General features: G+C 45.4%; 1 protein-coding gene and 1 non-coding gene across 5 annotated transcripts; both read left to right on the top strand.

Annotated features, from left to right (window-relative positions):
* The first annotated feature begins 683 nt into the window (after positions 1-683).
* TMEM107 (transmembrane protein 107) lies at positions 684-5,715 on the top strand. Of its 4 annotated transcripts, none has more exons than XM_068530878.1 (6): positions 684-806; positions 1,306-1,589; positions 1,756-1,823; positions 1,926-2,026; positions 2,776-2,872; positions 5,008-5,712. In XM_068530878.1, the coding sequence occupies exons 2-6, from the start codon at positions 1,503-1,505 to the stop codon at positions 5,204-5,206; spliced, it is 552 nt and encodes a 183-aa protein (XP_068386979.1). In that variant the 5' UTR covers positions 684-806; positions 1,306-1,502; the 3' UTR covers positions 5,207-5,712. The 4 variants fall into 4 exon arrangements, with proteins under 4 accessions (XP_068386979.1, XP_068386980.1, XP_068386978.1 ...); XM_068530877.1 differs by lacking the exon at positions 684-806 and adding an exon at positions 902-993; XM_068530880.1 differs by lacking the exons at positions 684-806; positions 5,008-5,712 and adding exons at positions 902-993; positions 3,099-3,584.
* LOC137755725 (U8 small nucleolar RNA) lies at positions 3,909-4,046 on the top strand. The gene has a single exon (XR_011072108.1). It is a non-coding gene; the product is annotated as a U8 small nucleolar RNA (small nucleolar RNA).
* Positions 5,716-11,900: the final 6,185 nt, after the last annotated feature.

Raw genomic sequence — 11,900 nt, 5'->3', positions numbered from 1 at the left:
ACTGACCAGAAGTAAAGAATATCCATGTTAAGAATGAAGATTAAATGCCCCTCTTGGGATGCCAATGCTGGTCCTCTTTTGATGATCAGACTCCCTTCCCAGGTGCCAACACCATACCGACTCGCTGGGTACTCATTGCCTGTTCTTTTTTTTTTTTTAAACCATGAAGAAATGTAACCCTTACTTGTTTAATGTTCTTTGTTCTGACCAGATATAAAACTGTACTGGAAACCATGCTTCCCTGGGGCAGTTTCTCAGAGTGATCTGGGAAGTGGGCTTCCGGGCTAGTCCTTAGTTTGGTTCAAATAAAACTCTTTTCTATTCTTACTATAGACGTTTATCCATTATTATTCTTGACAGCAGGAAGAGAGATGATCTGGTAAGTGGGTAAGGAGGCCCCTGCGAGGTTGTAACTAGACTGTGTGTGAGCAATGAATGCGGGCGAGAACTTTCCGTTCTGCAGGGATCCCCTTTGAGGCCCAAAGGTCAGTGAGGTCGCGATAGTGAGAGATGCTTGGACTGTAGTTGGGCTAAGTCGTGCCCACAGCTCAAAGAGATAAGGAAATCGTTGCAGAGTCTGCATCTCCGCCCTCGATCCTTGCCTCCCAGGGACGCAGGGTTTCGTTCTCTTCCTCCACTCCCCGCTCCACCCCCTTTTCTCGTCCACTCCCTTCCCTAAACACGCCTCTCATCCACACCCTAGTTCAGGAGAGCGGGCCATTTTCTGCACTCTGCAAATCCCTCACAAATCTGAGCAAGTTGTCTGGGGAGTTGGTTGGGGGGAACCAGAATCAAGGAAGGTTCAGGTATGAGGTCCGCCGACAACCAGGGGCTCTGGGAGAATGAACGACAGCCGGACAATGTAGGGGCATCCACCTCTCCAAGTTCGGCCCAGGGCAGGTGGTAGCGAAACGGATGCGGAGGATGGAAGAAAAGAGAGTGTCCAGGCCTCAGGAATGGCGATGCCCTAAGGCCGGCGTGGCGGTGACAGCGGTATCCGGAGGGTCGTCCTGGGCAGCGCAGCGGGGGCTGGGGGCCGGGCGGCTTCCGGCGTGGGCATCCGGGGAGGAAGGGGTATCCCGGGCTAGGCAGGGCGGGTTTCCTTTCGCCGGGGCTGCGCGGGCAGAGTCGGCAGTGCGGGACCGCGCCACTGCCGCACACTCTCAGGTGCCGATAGCTCGGCTGCGCGCGGGGAGGCGGCTGGCTGTCCGCACCCGGCCGGGATGAGGTACAGAGGACCCATACCCGCGATCCTCTGGGGGTTCTCGGCGGCGCGATAATTTACCGCTCTCGCGATATTTTCAGAGATTCCCGTCGTAGCCCCCGCGTATGCGGTTACCAAGGTTACCAAGGCAACTGGGCGGCACCAGCGCGAGCTGGAAGGCGGCGTACGTCGAATTTTTGTAGGCTAGCCTGGGAGACTTGAGGAGTCGCTTTCCCTGAGCTTCCAGTCCCAGAGACCACGGCCTCTGCTCCAGGCGGTAACCCTTACCCTGGGGGCCATGGGTCGGATCTCGGGACTCGTGCCCTCTCGCTTTCTGACGCTCCTGGCGCATTTGGTGGTCGTCATCACCTTATTTTGGTCGCGGGTAAGACCCATGGCCCCCCTCCTCTCGCCCCCCTTCCCACCTTGGGGTGGTCCCAGCCCCACCGCACCTTTCCCCCGGGGCCTTACCCGGCGGGGTCCTCCCATTCCCCCGCCATCCGCCGCTCGACCCTCTTTCAACTTCTCTTTCTTTCTGCCCTGCTCCCCAGGACAGCAACATCCAGGCCTGCCTGCCTCTCAAGTTCACCCCGGAGGAGTATGAAAAGCAGGACATGCAGTGAGCACTTGGGGCAGAGTGGTCAGAATTAAGCAGTAGTGGGAGTGAAGGGGTGTTAGAAAAAGTCCAGAAGGCCTAAGCCAACTCCCTTCCTTTCTGCAGGCTGGTGGCAGCGCTCTCTGTCACCCTGGCCCTCTTTGCAGTGGAGCTGGCCGGTTTCTTCTCAGGAGTTTCCATGTTCAACAGCACCCAGAGCCTCATCTGTATCCTTTTTACTTGTGCACCTTTCCTGTACGGCCCATTTCCATCTTAACGCCCTTCAGCCACCTAACTAGGCCTTTCTGGCACAGTGGTATTGCCCTAGCAGGCAAACAGAATCCCTCCAGTTGAGAGATCTTCTTAGGTAATGTAGAAGATTTAATACAATCTTTGATCATTTGTTAAGCTCCTGCTATGCGTCAGGCACTGGAGATCTCAAAATGGGAGTAAAACAGTTTTCTATCTTGAGGAAGAGGCAGACACACAGACAGACATCTGTAATTCAGTGTGATAAACACTGTGCCATAGGATGTGTAAAGATATGAAGCACTATGGGAACGCAGAAGAGACTGAGGAAGATGGATCAGGGAAGGCTCTTGACACTGGGATAGTGGACGGGGAGGACCAGGGTGCTGGAGAGTGATTCTAGCGGGGTGTATAATGTCACTGTGAGCATTCCTGTGTGCTTGGAGTAGATGGGGAGCCTACTACTTCACCTGCTAGATATGGGGTGGCGGTAGCTTGGGGTCCCAGCTGTGCAGGCTCAGTTCTGGCCTCCATTCACGTGGCAGTCCTAAAACTCAGAAGTCAGGGCTGCTGGCTCTGGCCTTTGCAGTGTGGTAAAGGGAGCAAGAGGTGCCCTGCTCCCCAGGAGGTGAACCAGAATGCAGATGCCAGTCCCACCACTGGCCTTTTCTGGCCCATCACTACCTATTGATCCAAAAGCTTTCCTTGACTCTGATGCGTTCCCAAGCCATTGGGGCTCACTGTAGTGCATCTGTGGCCCTATCCTTCTTCATATTTGAGCGTTGGGAGTGCACCACGTACTGGTACATTTTTGTCTTCTGCAGGTATGGTAGCACCCAGTGTTTGAGGACGGGGAAGGACGGTTTACTTTAAATCTGAAGGTTTCCCTTACCCAGCCCTTTACTCCATGTATAAGATATCAGATCCACTCAACATCCCGTGGTCTTTTTGAGGTCCCCCACTCCTACACTTTGGGGGTGGGATTGCTGGCTTGGGGGTCTGGATATTTTTATTGGAAGGGACCCTGAACCCATCACCTACCTTCCGTAGTGCCATCCCAGCCATCACCGAAATAGCATTATTCATCAGCGTCTTTGGGCTGAAAAAGAAACCTTTCTGATACCTTCGTGACTGGAAGTAGGGATGAAGGCTGGAGAAGCGAGGGACCACTCACCGTTCCTGGAAGAAGGAAACCATAGGCTTCAACTCTCCCCCTAAAACTGCATTTGGTGGAGGATGTCAGTGTTAGTGTTAGGGTAATTGTCTCTCGAGTCTGGAGTTATGAGTTTTGTTTACAGTTCTTTGTAAAAAAATATATTTTAGGGTAAGATCAAGACTTATAGGAATTCCCTGGCGGTACAGTGGTTAGGACTCCGCGCTTCCACTGTAGGGGGCGCGGGTTCGATCCCTGGTCGGGGAACTAAGATCCCGCATGCCGCGCAGAGTGACCAAAAAAAAAAAGAAAGATCAAGACATAAAAATTTCAGGAGAAAATTGGGGTGGCCAATCTACTATAGAAACGGAACAGCTTTTCACTCTAAGATACTATATGTCGCTTTTATTTTGGTTATTACGGTAGATTTCTGGCGGAAGGGAGTGGGCAGGGATATGTAAATAAAGTGAGGCGGCCGGGTGGGACAGCCAGCTCGTAAGTGAGTGGAGCATTCTGGGAGGAATTAGCCTTTGTTTTTTTGACGCTAAATGCAAAAATATATTTTATAACATCTGCAAATAAATGTAGCAACAGAAATGGAAGAACCTAGATATCTTTAGGTTGCTCGGGCTAACGTGTTGGGTTCTCACCCTCGATCATAGTGGAATCTTTTTACCAGAGTACGGAATGCCCAACGATATTCTGTATCGTCAGGTAGGATTAATCCTTACCTGTTTCTCCTTTTGGAGAACAGAACGGAATATGATGATTGGAGCTCGCATGATTTCGTGATTAACGGCTGTGCGTGATCGGGACTTGCAACATCCTGATTGCTCCTTTCTGATTCTTTCTGACGATCATAATTTCCAGCGTGTGTTTTTTTACGGATAGAAAGTAACTGCTTGTAATGCCGCGGTAAGCTTACTGAAAAGTAACGTTGGGATTTAGAATCGACAGCTTTGTTTACGTCGTGATTAAAGTAGTTTTTTAAAACTTGTTAATGTTTTCTTTTAAACAGAAAAAGCTTGTAAGTTTTCTTTCTGTAGTGGTTGTATGGTAGTAACTCTTAAATATATGTTAAGTTTTATGATAGTGAATGTTGGTTAATGTTAGTTTCTAAAATTTTAATGACGTGTTACATGTGTTTTTGGTTTTTCTGAAAAGTGGCTTTGTATGTCTGTTTTTTGTGTTGTAGTAAAAGCATTGGTATCAGAGCTTTCGTTTTGCTGTCTGTGATACTCTTCTTATGTTAGACCTACCACGCAGAAACTGGGCGAAGCTCCTGTTTTCAGTTAGTAGTTTGGAAAGAGGACCGCGTTTATGCTTGATAGCTTATACCGAGAGTACGTTTAAAAAGAAAATACGGAAGCGCAGTATTTGAAATTGCAAAAAGCACAGGAGTCGAAGGTTTTATTTTATCACAGGATGAGTGCTTCCGAGGTTACGTTTTTCCAGAGAATGTTTGTTGTATGTTGGGAAGGCTTTTTTTTTGTACATTTCAGTTTTAAAGGGTGGAGTCCAGGTCATTCTAAACAAGCACAAAGCCATGCACGGAGGTGCTTTCTGGTGATGTTCCGAAAGTGATACCTATACGTAGACAATCTTTTTCCTAGTTCTCTCTGTTTTCTGACAGTGCTTTTTTTATTGAGTGCACACTGTATGCTGTAGTAGGTACTGAGGGAGTAGATATGAGCATGATCCTCGGCATCACCGATATTGTGGCTCATGGAAAGAGACAGAAGTGTCTGAAACTCCCAGAGTAGTTTAATTCTAATTTGTGATAAAAGCTGCACCGGCTATTTACAGGTGTTACGAAGGAGTGGTTAATTTGCCCAGGGTGGTAGGAGTGCTGCTTCTCTGGAGCTGTTTGAGTGAGGTCCTGGAGTGTGGCTGGAGCAGAGAGGAAAGGGGGCAGATTGTCTGCGAGGAAAGAAAGATGGACCTTTGCAAGGTCACGGGTTGGAGACTTGGCCCAGGAGGACCCCACATGCCGCGGAGCATCTAGGCCCGTGCGCTACAACTACGGAGCCTCAGCTCTGGAGCCCGCAAACTACTGAAGCCTACACGCCTAGAGCCCATGCTCTGCAACAAGTGAAGCCATGAAGCCACGACAATGAGAAGCCCGCGCACCGCAACGAAGACCCAACGCAGCCAAAAGGAAAGAAATTAATTAATTAAAAAAAAATCTTGAAGTGTCATGTCTGTAGGCTGTTACACTGTGAATAGCACAGAAAGTTGAGGATACATTCCAGGGTTTGAAAACTGGTGTCAGTTTCAGCAAAGAAATCACTCAAGTCCTTGAGGAATCTGTGAGGTTTCAGCATATCGTGTTTCATTTTTGTCTTACTCAAAAATGTAAATGAAAACATCAACCAACGTTCACGTTGGAACTGCACTTGTACTTAGGACATAACTCCATTTATGAAATCATGGATACAGAGTAGAATTTACAATAAAGAATACTGTACATTTTATGATTTGCAGATTCTGTTACATATCCTTTGTATCAGTAAAATTTATAATAAACTTGTGTGCATACACAAATGAATACTTTTTTTGTAAAGTGGGTTGTTAAACATTTACCAGCCTTTCTTGCTCCTGCAATCCCAAGAAACCTCTCATCACCAATGATTTCCTTGTTCCTAAATCCAGAGGTTCCCTCTCAGACTAGAGTTTGATCTCTTTCCAATATGTTGACCACTCCCCTCATTTGAAATTTGTTCTCCCTTCGTTTCTGAAAAATTAGTTCCCCTGGCTTACCTCCCGCTGTTCTGGCTGCTCCTTCTTAGGCTCAGCTAATGAATATTGACTGAGAACCCACAGCTGGCCAGTCACTGGGGACATATTACCGGGTTGTCTCCTCTGCTTGCCTCTTAAGTGTCGGTGGTCACTACTCCTTGGGTGACTTCATCCACCTCTTCAGACACCACCTAGATGCTGCTGGTTTCCATGCCTTAGCTCTCTTCTGTGATCCCCAGCCTGGGGCAGAGACTGGAAGGGAGCTGTGGAGCCAATCCTGGGGTTAACGTGCACCCTCTCTCCTTGGTTGTGTGATCACCAACAGGTCACTAAACCTCTCTGTGCCTCAATTCCTTCATCCCCACTCCAGAAGTACTTACTACAAGCACCTCAACTATCTATCTCTTAGTCAACACCAGAGGCTTTGCCAATTAGCATCAAAACTAGGTTTTCATTTTATTGTGAAATTAGTGGCTTGTTAATCAGCATCAGCCAGTCATGAAAAAACAAATACTGCTCGATTCTACTTATACGAGGTACCAAGAGTAGGCTCAAAGTCATAGAGACGGAATGTAGAACGGTGGTTGCCAAGAGCCGGGGGAAGAGGAAAATGGGGAGTTGTTTAATGGGTAGAGAGTTTCAGTTCTGCAAGATGAAAAGAGTTCTGGAGATTGGTTGTACAACAATATGAATGTACTTAGCACTACTGAATTGTACACTTAAAAGTGGTTAAGATGGTAAGTTTTATGTATTTTTTATAATTTAAAAGTAAAAAAAATTAAAAATCAGTGGGGAAAGGGATTAGTCAATAAAGTTTATTAGAACAACTGAGTAGGCATTGGGGGGAAAATATGGATCAATACCTTACAATTTTAGATCACAGAAAAGTTTCAAAAACAGTACAAATGTCCTGTATACCCTTCACCCAGCTTCTCCAGATATTCACATCTTGCATAGCCATGGTATAATTATGGAAACCAGGAAATTAGTGTTGATACAATACTATTAACTAATCTACAAGTCTTATTTGAATTTTTCCGGTTTTCCCATTAATGCATTTTTTCTGATTCAGGATCTAATCCAGGATTTCACATGGCATTTAGTTGTCATGTCTCCTTAGGCTTTTCCAATCTGAGACAGCCCCTGTCTTTTTTTTTTTCCTTTCATGATCTTGACACATCTGTAGAGTACTGGCGAGTTATTTTGCAGAATGTCCCTCAATTTGGATTTCTCCAATGTTTCCTCGTGATTAGATTGAGGTTATGCATTTCTGGTAAGAATACCACAGAAGTAAATAGTTTGGAGTAGGGAAGACATAAGTATGAAAACAAGATGCAGAAGTCATAAAAGACTGATATATTTAAATATGTATTTAAAATGTTAAAAGTATGCGTGGTAAAAAAAAAAATAAGTGAAAGTTAAAAGATAAATGAAAATCTAAAGAAAAATACTCATAACTCGTATTAGAAAGAGCTAATTTTGATACATAAAAATGTCCTACAAATCTATAAGAAAAATACCGACAACCCAATGAAAATGTACAAAAAAACTGTACAGACATTTCACAGAAAAGGAAATATAAAGAACTCTCAAATATATGAAGAGATGCCTGACTTCATTCAGCATAAGACAGATGCAAATCATGCCTAACTTACATTCTCAATGACCAAGAAGTTTCATAGAGAGTTGAAGAGGGTATTGGGTTTAAGTAAACAAGCCTCACCTGTTTGTTGGTGGGAATTAAAAATTGGTAACACATCCACCTGAGAGCAATTTGGCAATATTCCATCAAAATCAAAATCAATCACAAAGACCCATACCCTTTGACCTAGGACTTTCACATCTAGGAATTAGCCCTTCAGATTTGCACACGGGTAGCATGGGGATGTGTAGATTATTCCTTGCACCTTTGCTTGTATTGGCAAAAGATTGGAACCAAATGTCTGTCAACGGGGATTGGTTACACTGCATTACCACGTAACACTGCAGCCAGGACAAAAGCAAACCTTATACACGGTTATGGAACAGTCTCCAAGATACTTAAGTGACAAAAGCAAGTTACAGAACAGTTCGTGTAGTGTTCTTCCTTTTGTGTAAAGAAAGGTGGAAAGCTATGTGCACAGAGCATCTCTGGAAGGAGGGAAACTACTGGGAAGACTGGTGGCTGAGAGGCGGAAGCTGGATGGCTGGGAAAAAAGGGTGAGAGACTTTCTCCATATGCTCTTTTGAATTTTTGGAATTTTGAACTACGTTCATTTTTTTTTTAAATCAGTCATCAATTTTATACACATCAGTGTATACATGTCAATCCCAATCGCCCAATTCAGCACACCACCATCCCCACCCCACCGCGGTTTTCCCCCCTTGGTGTCCATACGTTTGTTCTCTACATCTGTGTCTCAACTTCTGCCCTGCAAACCGGTTCATCTGTACCATTTTTCTAGGTTCCACATGCATGCGTTAATATACGATATTTGTTTTTCTCTTTCTGACTTACTTCACTCTGTATGACAGTCTCTAGATCCATCCACGTCTCAACAAATGACTCAGTTTTGTTCCTTTTATGGCTGAGTAATATTCCATTGTATATATGTACCACATCTTCTTTATCCATTCGTCTGTCGATGGGCATTTAGGTTGCTTCCATGACCTGGCTATTGTAAATAGTGCTGCAATGAACATTCGGGTGCATGTGTCTTTTTGAATTACGGTTTTCTCTGGGTATATGCCCAGTAGTGGGATTGCTGCATCATACGGTAATTCTATTTTTAGTTTTTTAAGGAATCTCCATATTGTTCTCCATAGTGGCTGTATCAATTTACATTCCCACCAAGAGTGCAAGAGGGTTCCCTTTTTTCCACACCCTCTCCAGCATTTGTTGTTTGTAGATTTTCTGATGATGCCCATTCTAACTGGTGTGAGGTGATACCTCACTGTAGTTTTGATTTGCATTTCTCTAGTAATTAGTGATGTTGAGCATCTTTTCATGTGCTTCTTGGCCATCTGTATGTCTTCTTTGGAGAAATGTGTATTTAGGTCTTCTGCCCATTTTTGGATTGGGTTGTTTGTTTCTTTAATATTGAGCTGAATGAGCTGTTTATATATTTTGGAGATTAATCCTTTGTCTGTTGATTCGTTTGCAAATATTTTCTCCCATTCTGAGGGTTGTCTTTTCGTCTTGTTTATGGTTTCCTTTGCTGTGCAAAAGCTTTGAAGTTTCATTAGGTCCCATTTGTTTATTTTTGTTTTTATTTCCATTACTCTAGGAGGTGGATCAAAAAAGATCTTGCTGTGATTTATGTCAAAGAGTGTTCTTCCTATGTTTTCCTCTAAGAGTTTTATAGTGTCCGGTCTTACATATAGGTCTCTAATCCATTTTGAGTTTATTTTTGTGTATGGTGTTAGGGAGTATTCTAATTTCATTCTTTTACATGTAGCTGTCCAGTTTTCCCAGCACCACTTATTGAAGAGACTGTCTTTTCTCCATTGTATATCCTTGCCTCCTTTGTCATAGATTAGTTGACCATAGGTGCGTGGGTTTATCTCTGGGCTTTCTATCTTGTTCCATTGATCTATGTTTCTGTTTTTGTGCCAGTACCATATTGTCTTGATTACTGTAGCTTTGTAGTATAGTCTGAAGTCAGGGAGTCTGATTCCTCCAGCTCCCTTTTTTTCCCTCAAGACTGCTTTGGCTATTCGGGGTCTTTTGTGTCTCCATACAAATTTTAAGATGATTTGTTCTAACAAATCAACTAACATTTTAAAAGAATGTGAGCCTGCAGCTGCTTCTGTTCCCTGTCTGGAAATGAAGCTAAGGCAGAGGCCAGCAGGGCTGGAAACAGAGAACCAGATCCCTGATGACATCACGTGAGTACCTGGACCCTGCTGTTTCCAGCTACACGCCAGTCATGTGAGCCCTCAGAGCCTCCTTTCTAGTTTAAGTCTGCCTCAGCTGTGTTGGCAAGTGTCTTGATCATAACGTCCATCAAAGATCATGGTGGGTGCTTTTTTTTCCCTCCAGCTTTATTGAGGTATAATTGACAAACATGATGTGTTGTGGTTTTTTTTCTTCTTTTTGGCCGCACGGCATGGCTTGCGAGATCTTAGTTCCCCGACCAGGGATTGAACCTGCGCCCTCAGCAGTGAATGAGCAGAGTCCTAACCACTGGACCACCAGGGAATTTCCCCATGCTCTGTTTAATGATCTCTTTTCTTGTATATTATTGTAGCTCCTGGTGCCAGCACGGTGCCCGGCATTGTAGAGTGAAAGAGCCCTCATTTAACAAATGAGGAAGATGAGGCCCAAGCAGAAAGCTATTCGCTTGAGGTCATCATGCAGACAGGGAGAGCTGGGACCAGAACTTGAGACTCCTGGCTGTCAGGCCAGATCAGTTGACTCAATTCAGCAAGTGTTTGATAGAGGAGCTTGTTAACCCAGTGAATGTCTTTCTTTTTTTTTTTTTAAGCAGATATTCATTTTTATTTATTTATTTATTTATTTATTTATTTATTTATGGCTGTGTTGGGTCTTCGTTTCTGTGCGAGGGCTTTCTCTAGTTGCTGCGAGCGGGGGCCACTCTTCATCGCGGTGCGCGGGCCTCTCACTATCGTGGCCTCTCTTGTTGCGGAGCACAGGCTCCAGACGCGCAGTCTCAGTAGTTGTGGCTCACGGACCTAGTTGCTCCGCGGCACGTGGGATCTTCCCAGACCAGGGCTCGAACCCGTGTGCCCTGTATCGGCAGGCAGATTCTCAACCACTGCGCCACCGGGGAAGCCCCCCCCCTCCCCCCCGCCCCCAGTGAATTTCTAATGAATGGAAGGTTGCAGAGTGAGCGTATGGGATCAGGAGGCCTCCCAGGCCTGCTATGCTGGGCTCTCCTTTAAAACACTCCTCACAGCATGGTTCACCATCATTCATTATTCATTTGCCTGCCTGGCTTCTGCACTGTGCTTGGTACCTGAGAAGGGAGAACTACACAGATTAAAGAGATACCAGTTTATGTACTATATTATGTTGCATACAAAAAAGAAAAATGAAGAGATATTCTATATATGAAAGAAAACATTGACTAACCAATTTAATAAAAGATCCCATCAAGGCATTTCTCTGAGCCTAGTTTTCCCCAAATGTAAAATCAAGCCGATACCTACTTCATAGGATTGTCCTGAGGGCTGACTGATGGTGGGAGGTATTTACAACAATGTTCCTAAGAACACTGTTGTAACAGCGGAAAAATTGGAAACAACCTAAAAGCTGGTCCTTGGACTTCCCTGGCGGTCCAGTGGTTAAGACTCCACGCTCCCAAGGCAGGGGGCACGGGTTCCATCCCTGGTCAGGGAACTAAGATTCTGCAAGGAGCGGTCAAAAAAAAACAGAAAAAAAAAATCCAAAGTTGGTCCTTGAGGGACTAGTTAAATAAACTGTGGTGAGACTTCTGGCTAAACATGGAAGACATGTAAACGTGAGCATTTGTCTTCTCTCCCTTCCATAACTGAACTGGATAACAGGAGAGGCGTCAGAGAGGCATGTATGTACAAGGACAAAGACCCGGAGAGAAGACAGCAGTGGATAAAAAGATTCCAACAGGCTTTAGAGGCTGGACAGTGGCCTAAGAGTGGTGACAGAATGAACAGGACATGATGCTCGAAGATCCTGGAGGTCCCTAGACTCCGGGTCAGGGCCTGGCTGAACACAGAGGGTGGCCGAGAGCCTGTGTTCAGGGTGTCGAGACCCCTGGGTCTCCCTCACCTCTCACATCTGAGTCACACACACCGACCCTCCGCACGCTCATTTTTGGGGAGGCTTTGGACTTGGGGACCCCAGGCGCAGCAGAGGTGAGGCTTGAAGCTAGAAACAGGAACTCCCACCCTGCTCCAGATCCGCCCTCCCAAGCCACACCCATGCAGGACAGGGATGGAGAATGGAGGATATTCTTCTCTCAAAAAACTGAACGACCCCA

This window comes from Eschrichtius robustus, chromosome 20 (genome assembly GCF_028021215.1).
Source record: "Eschrichtius robustus isolate mEscRob2 chromosome 20, mEscRob2.pri, whole genome shotgun sequence".
Classification (NCBI taxonomy): domain Eukaryota; kingdom Metazoa; phylum Chordata; class Mammalia; order Artiodactyla; family Eschrichtiidae; genus Eschrichtius; species Eschrichtius robustus.
This window is presented reverse-complemented; position numbering and strand designations above follow the sequence as displayed.

Bases quoted from the DNA above. Each gene is read 5' to 3' on its own strand.
- TMEM107 (XM_068530878.1), top strand. From the start codon at position 1,503: ATGGGTCGGATCTCGGGACTCGTGCCCTCTCGCTTTCTGACGCTCCTG. The intron at 1,590-1,755 runs GTAAGACCCATG...CCTGCTCCCCAG, and splicing joins TCACCTTATTTTGGTCGCGG to GACAGCAACATCCAGGCCTG. The intron at 2,027-2,775 runs GTATCCTTTTTA...TGCGTTCCCAAG, and splicing joins CAGCACCCAGAGCCTCATCT to CCATTGGGGCTCACTGTAGT.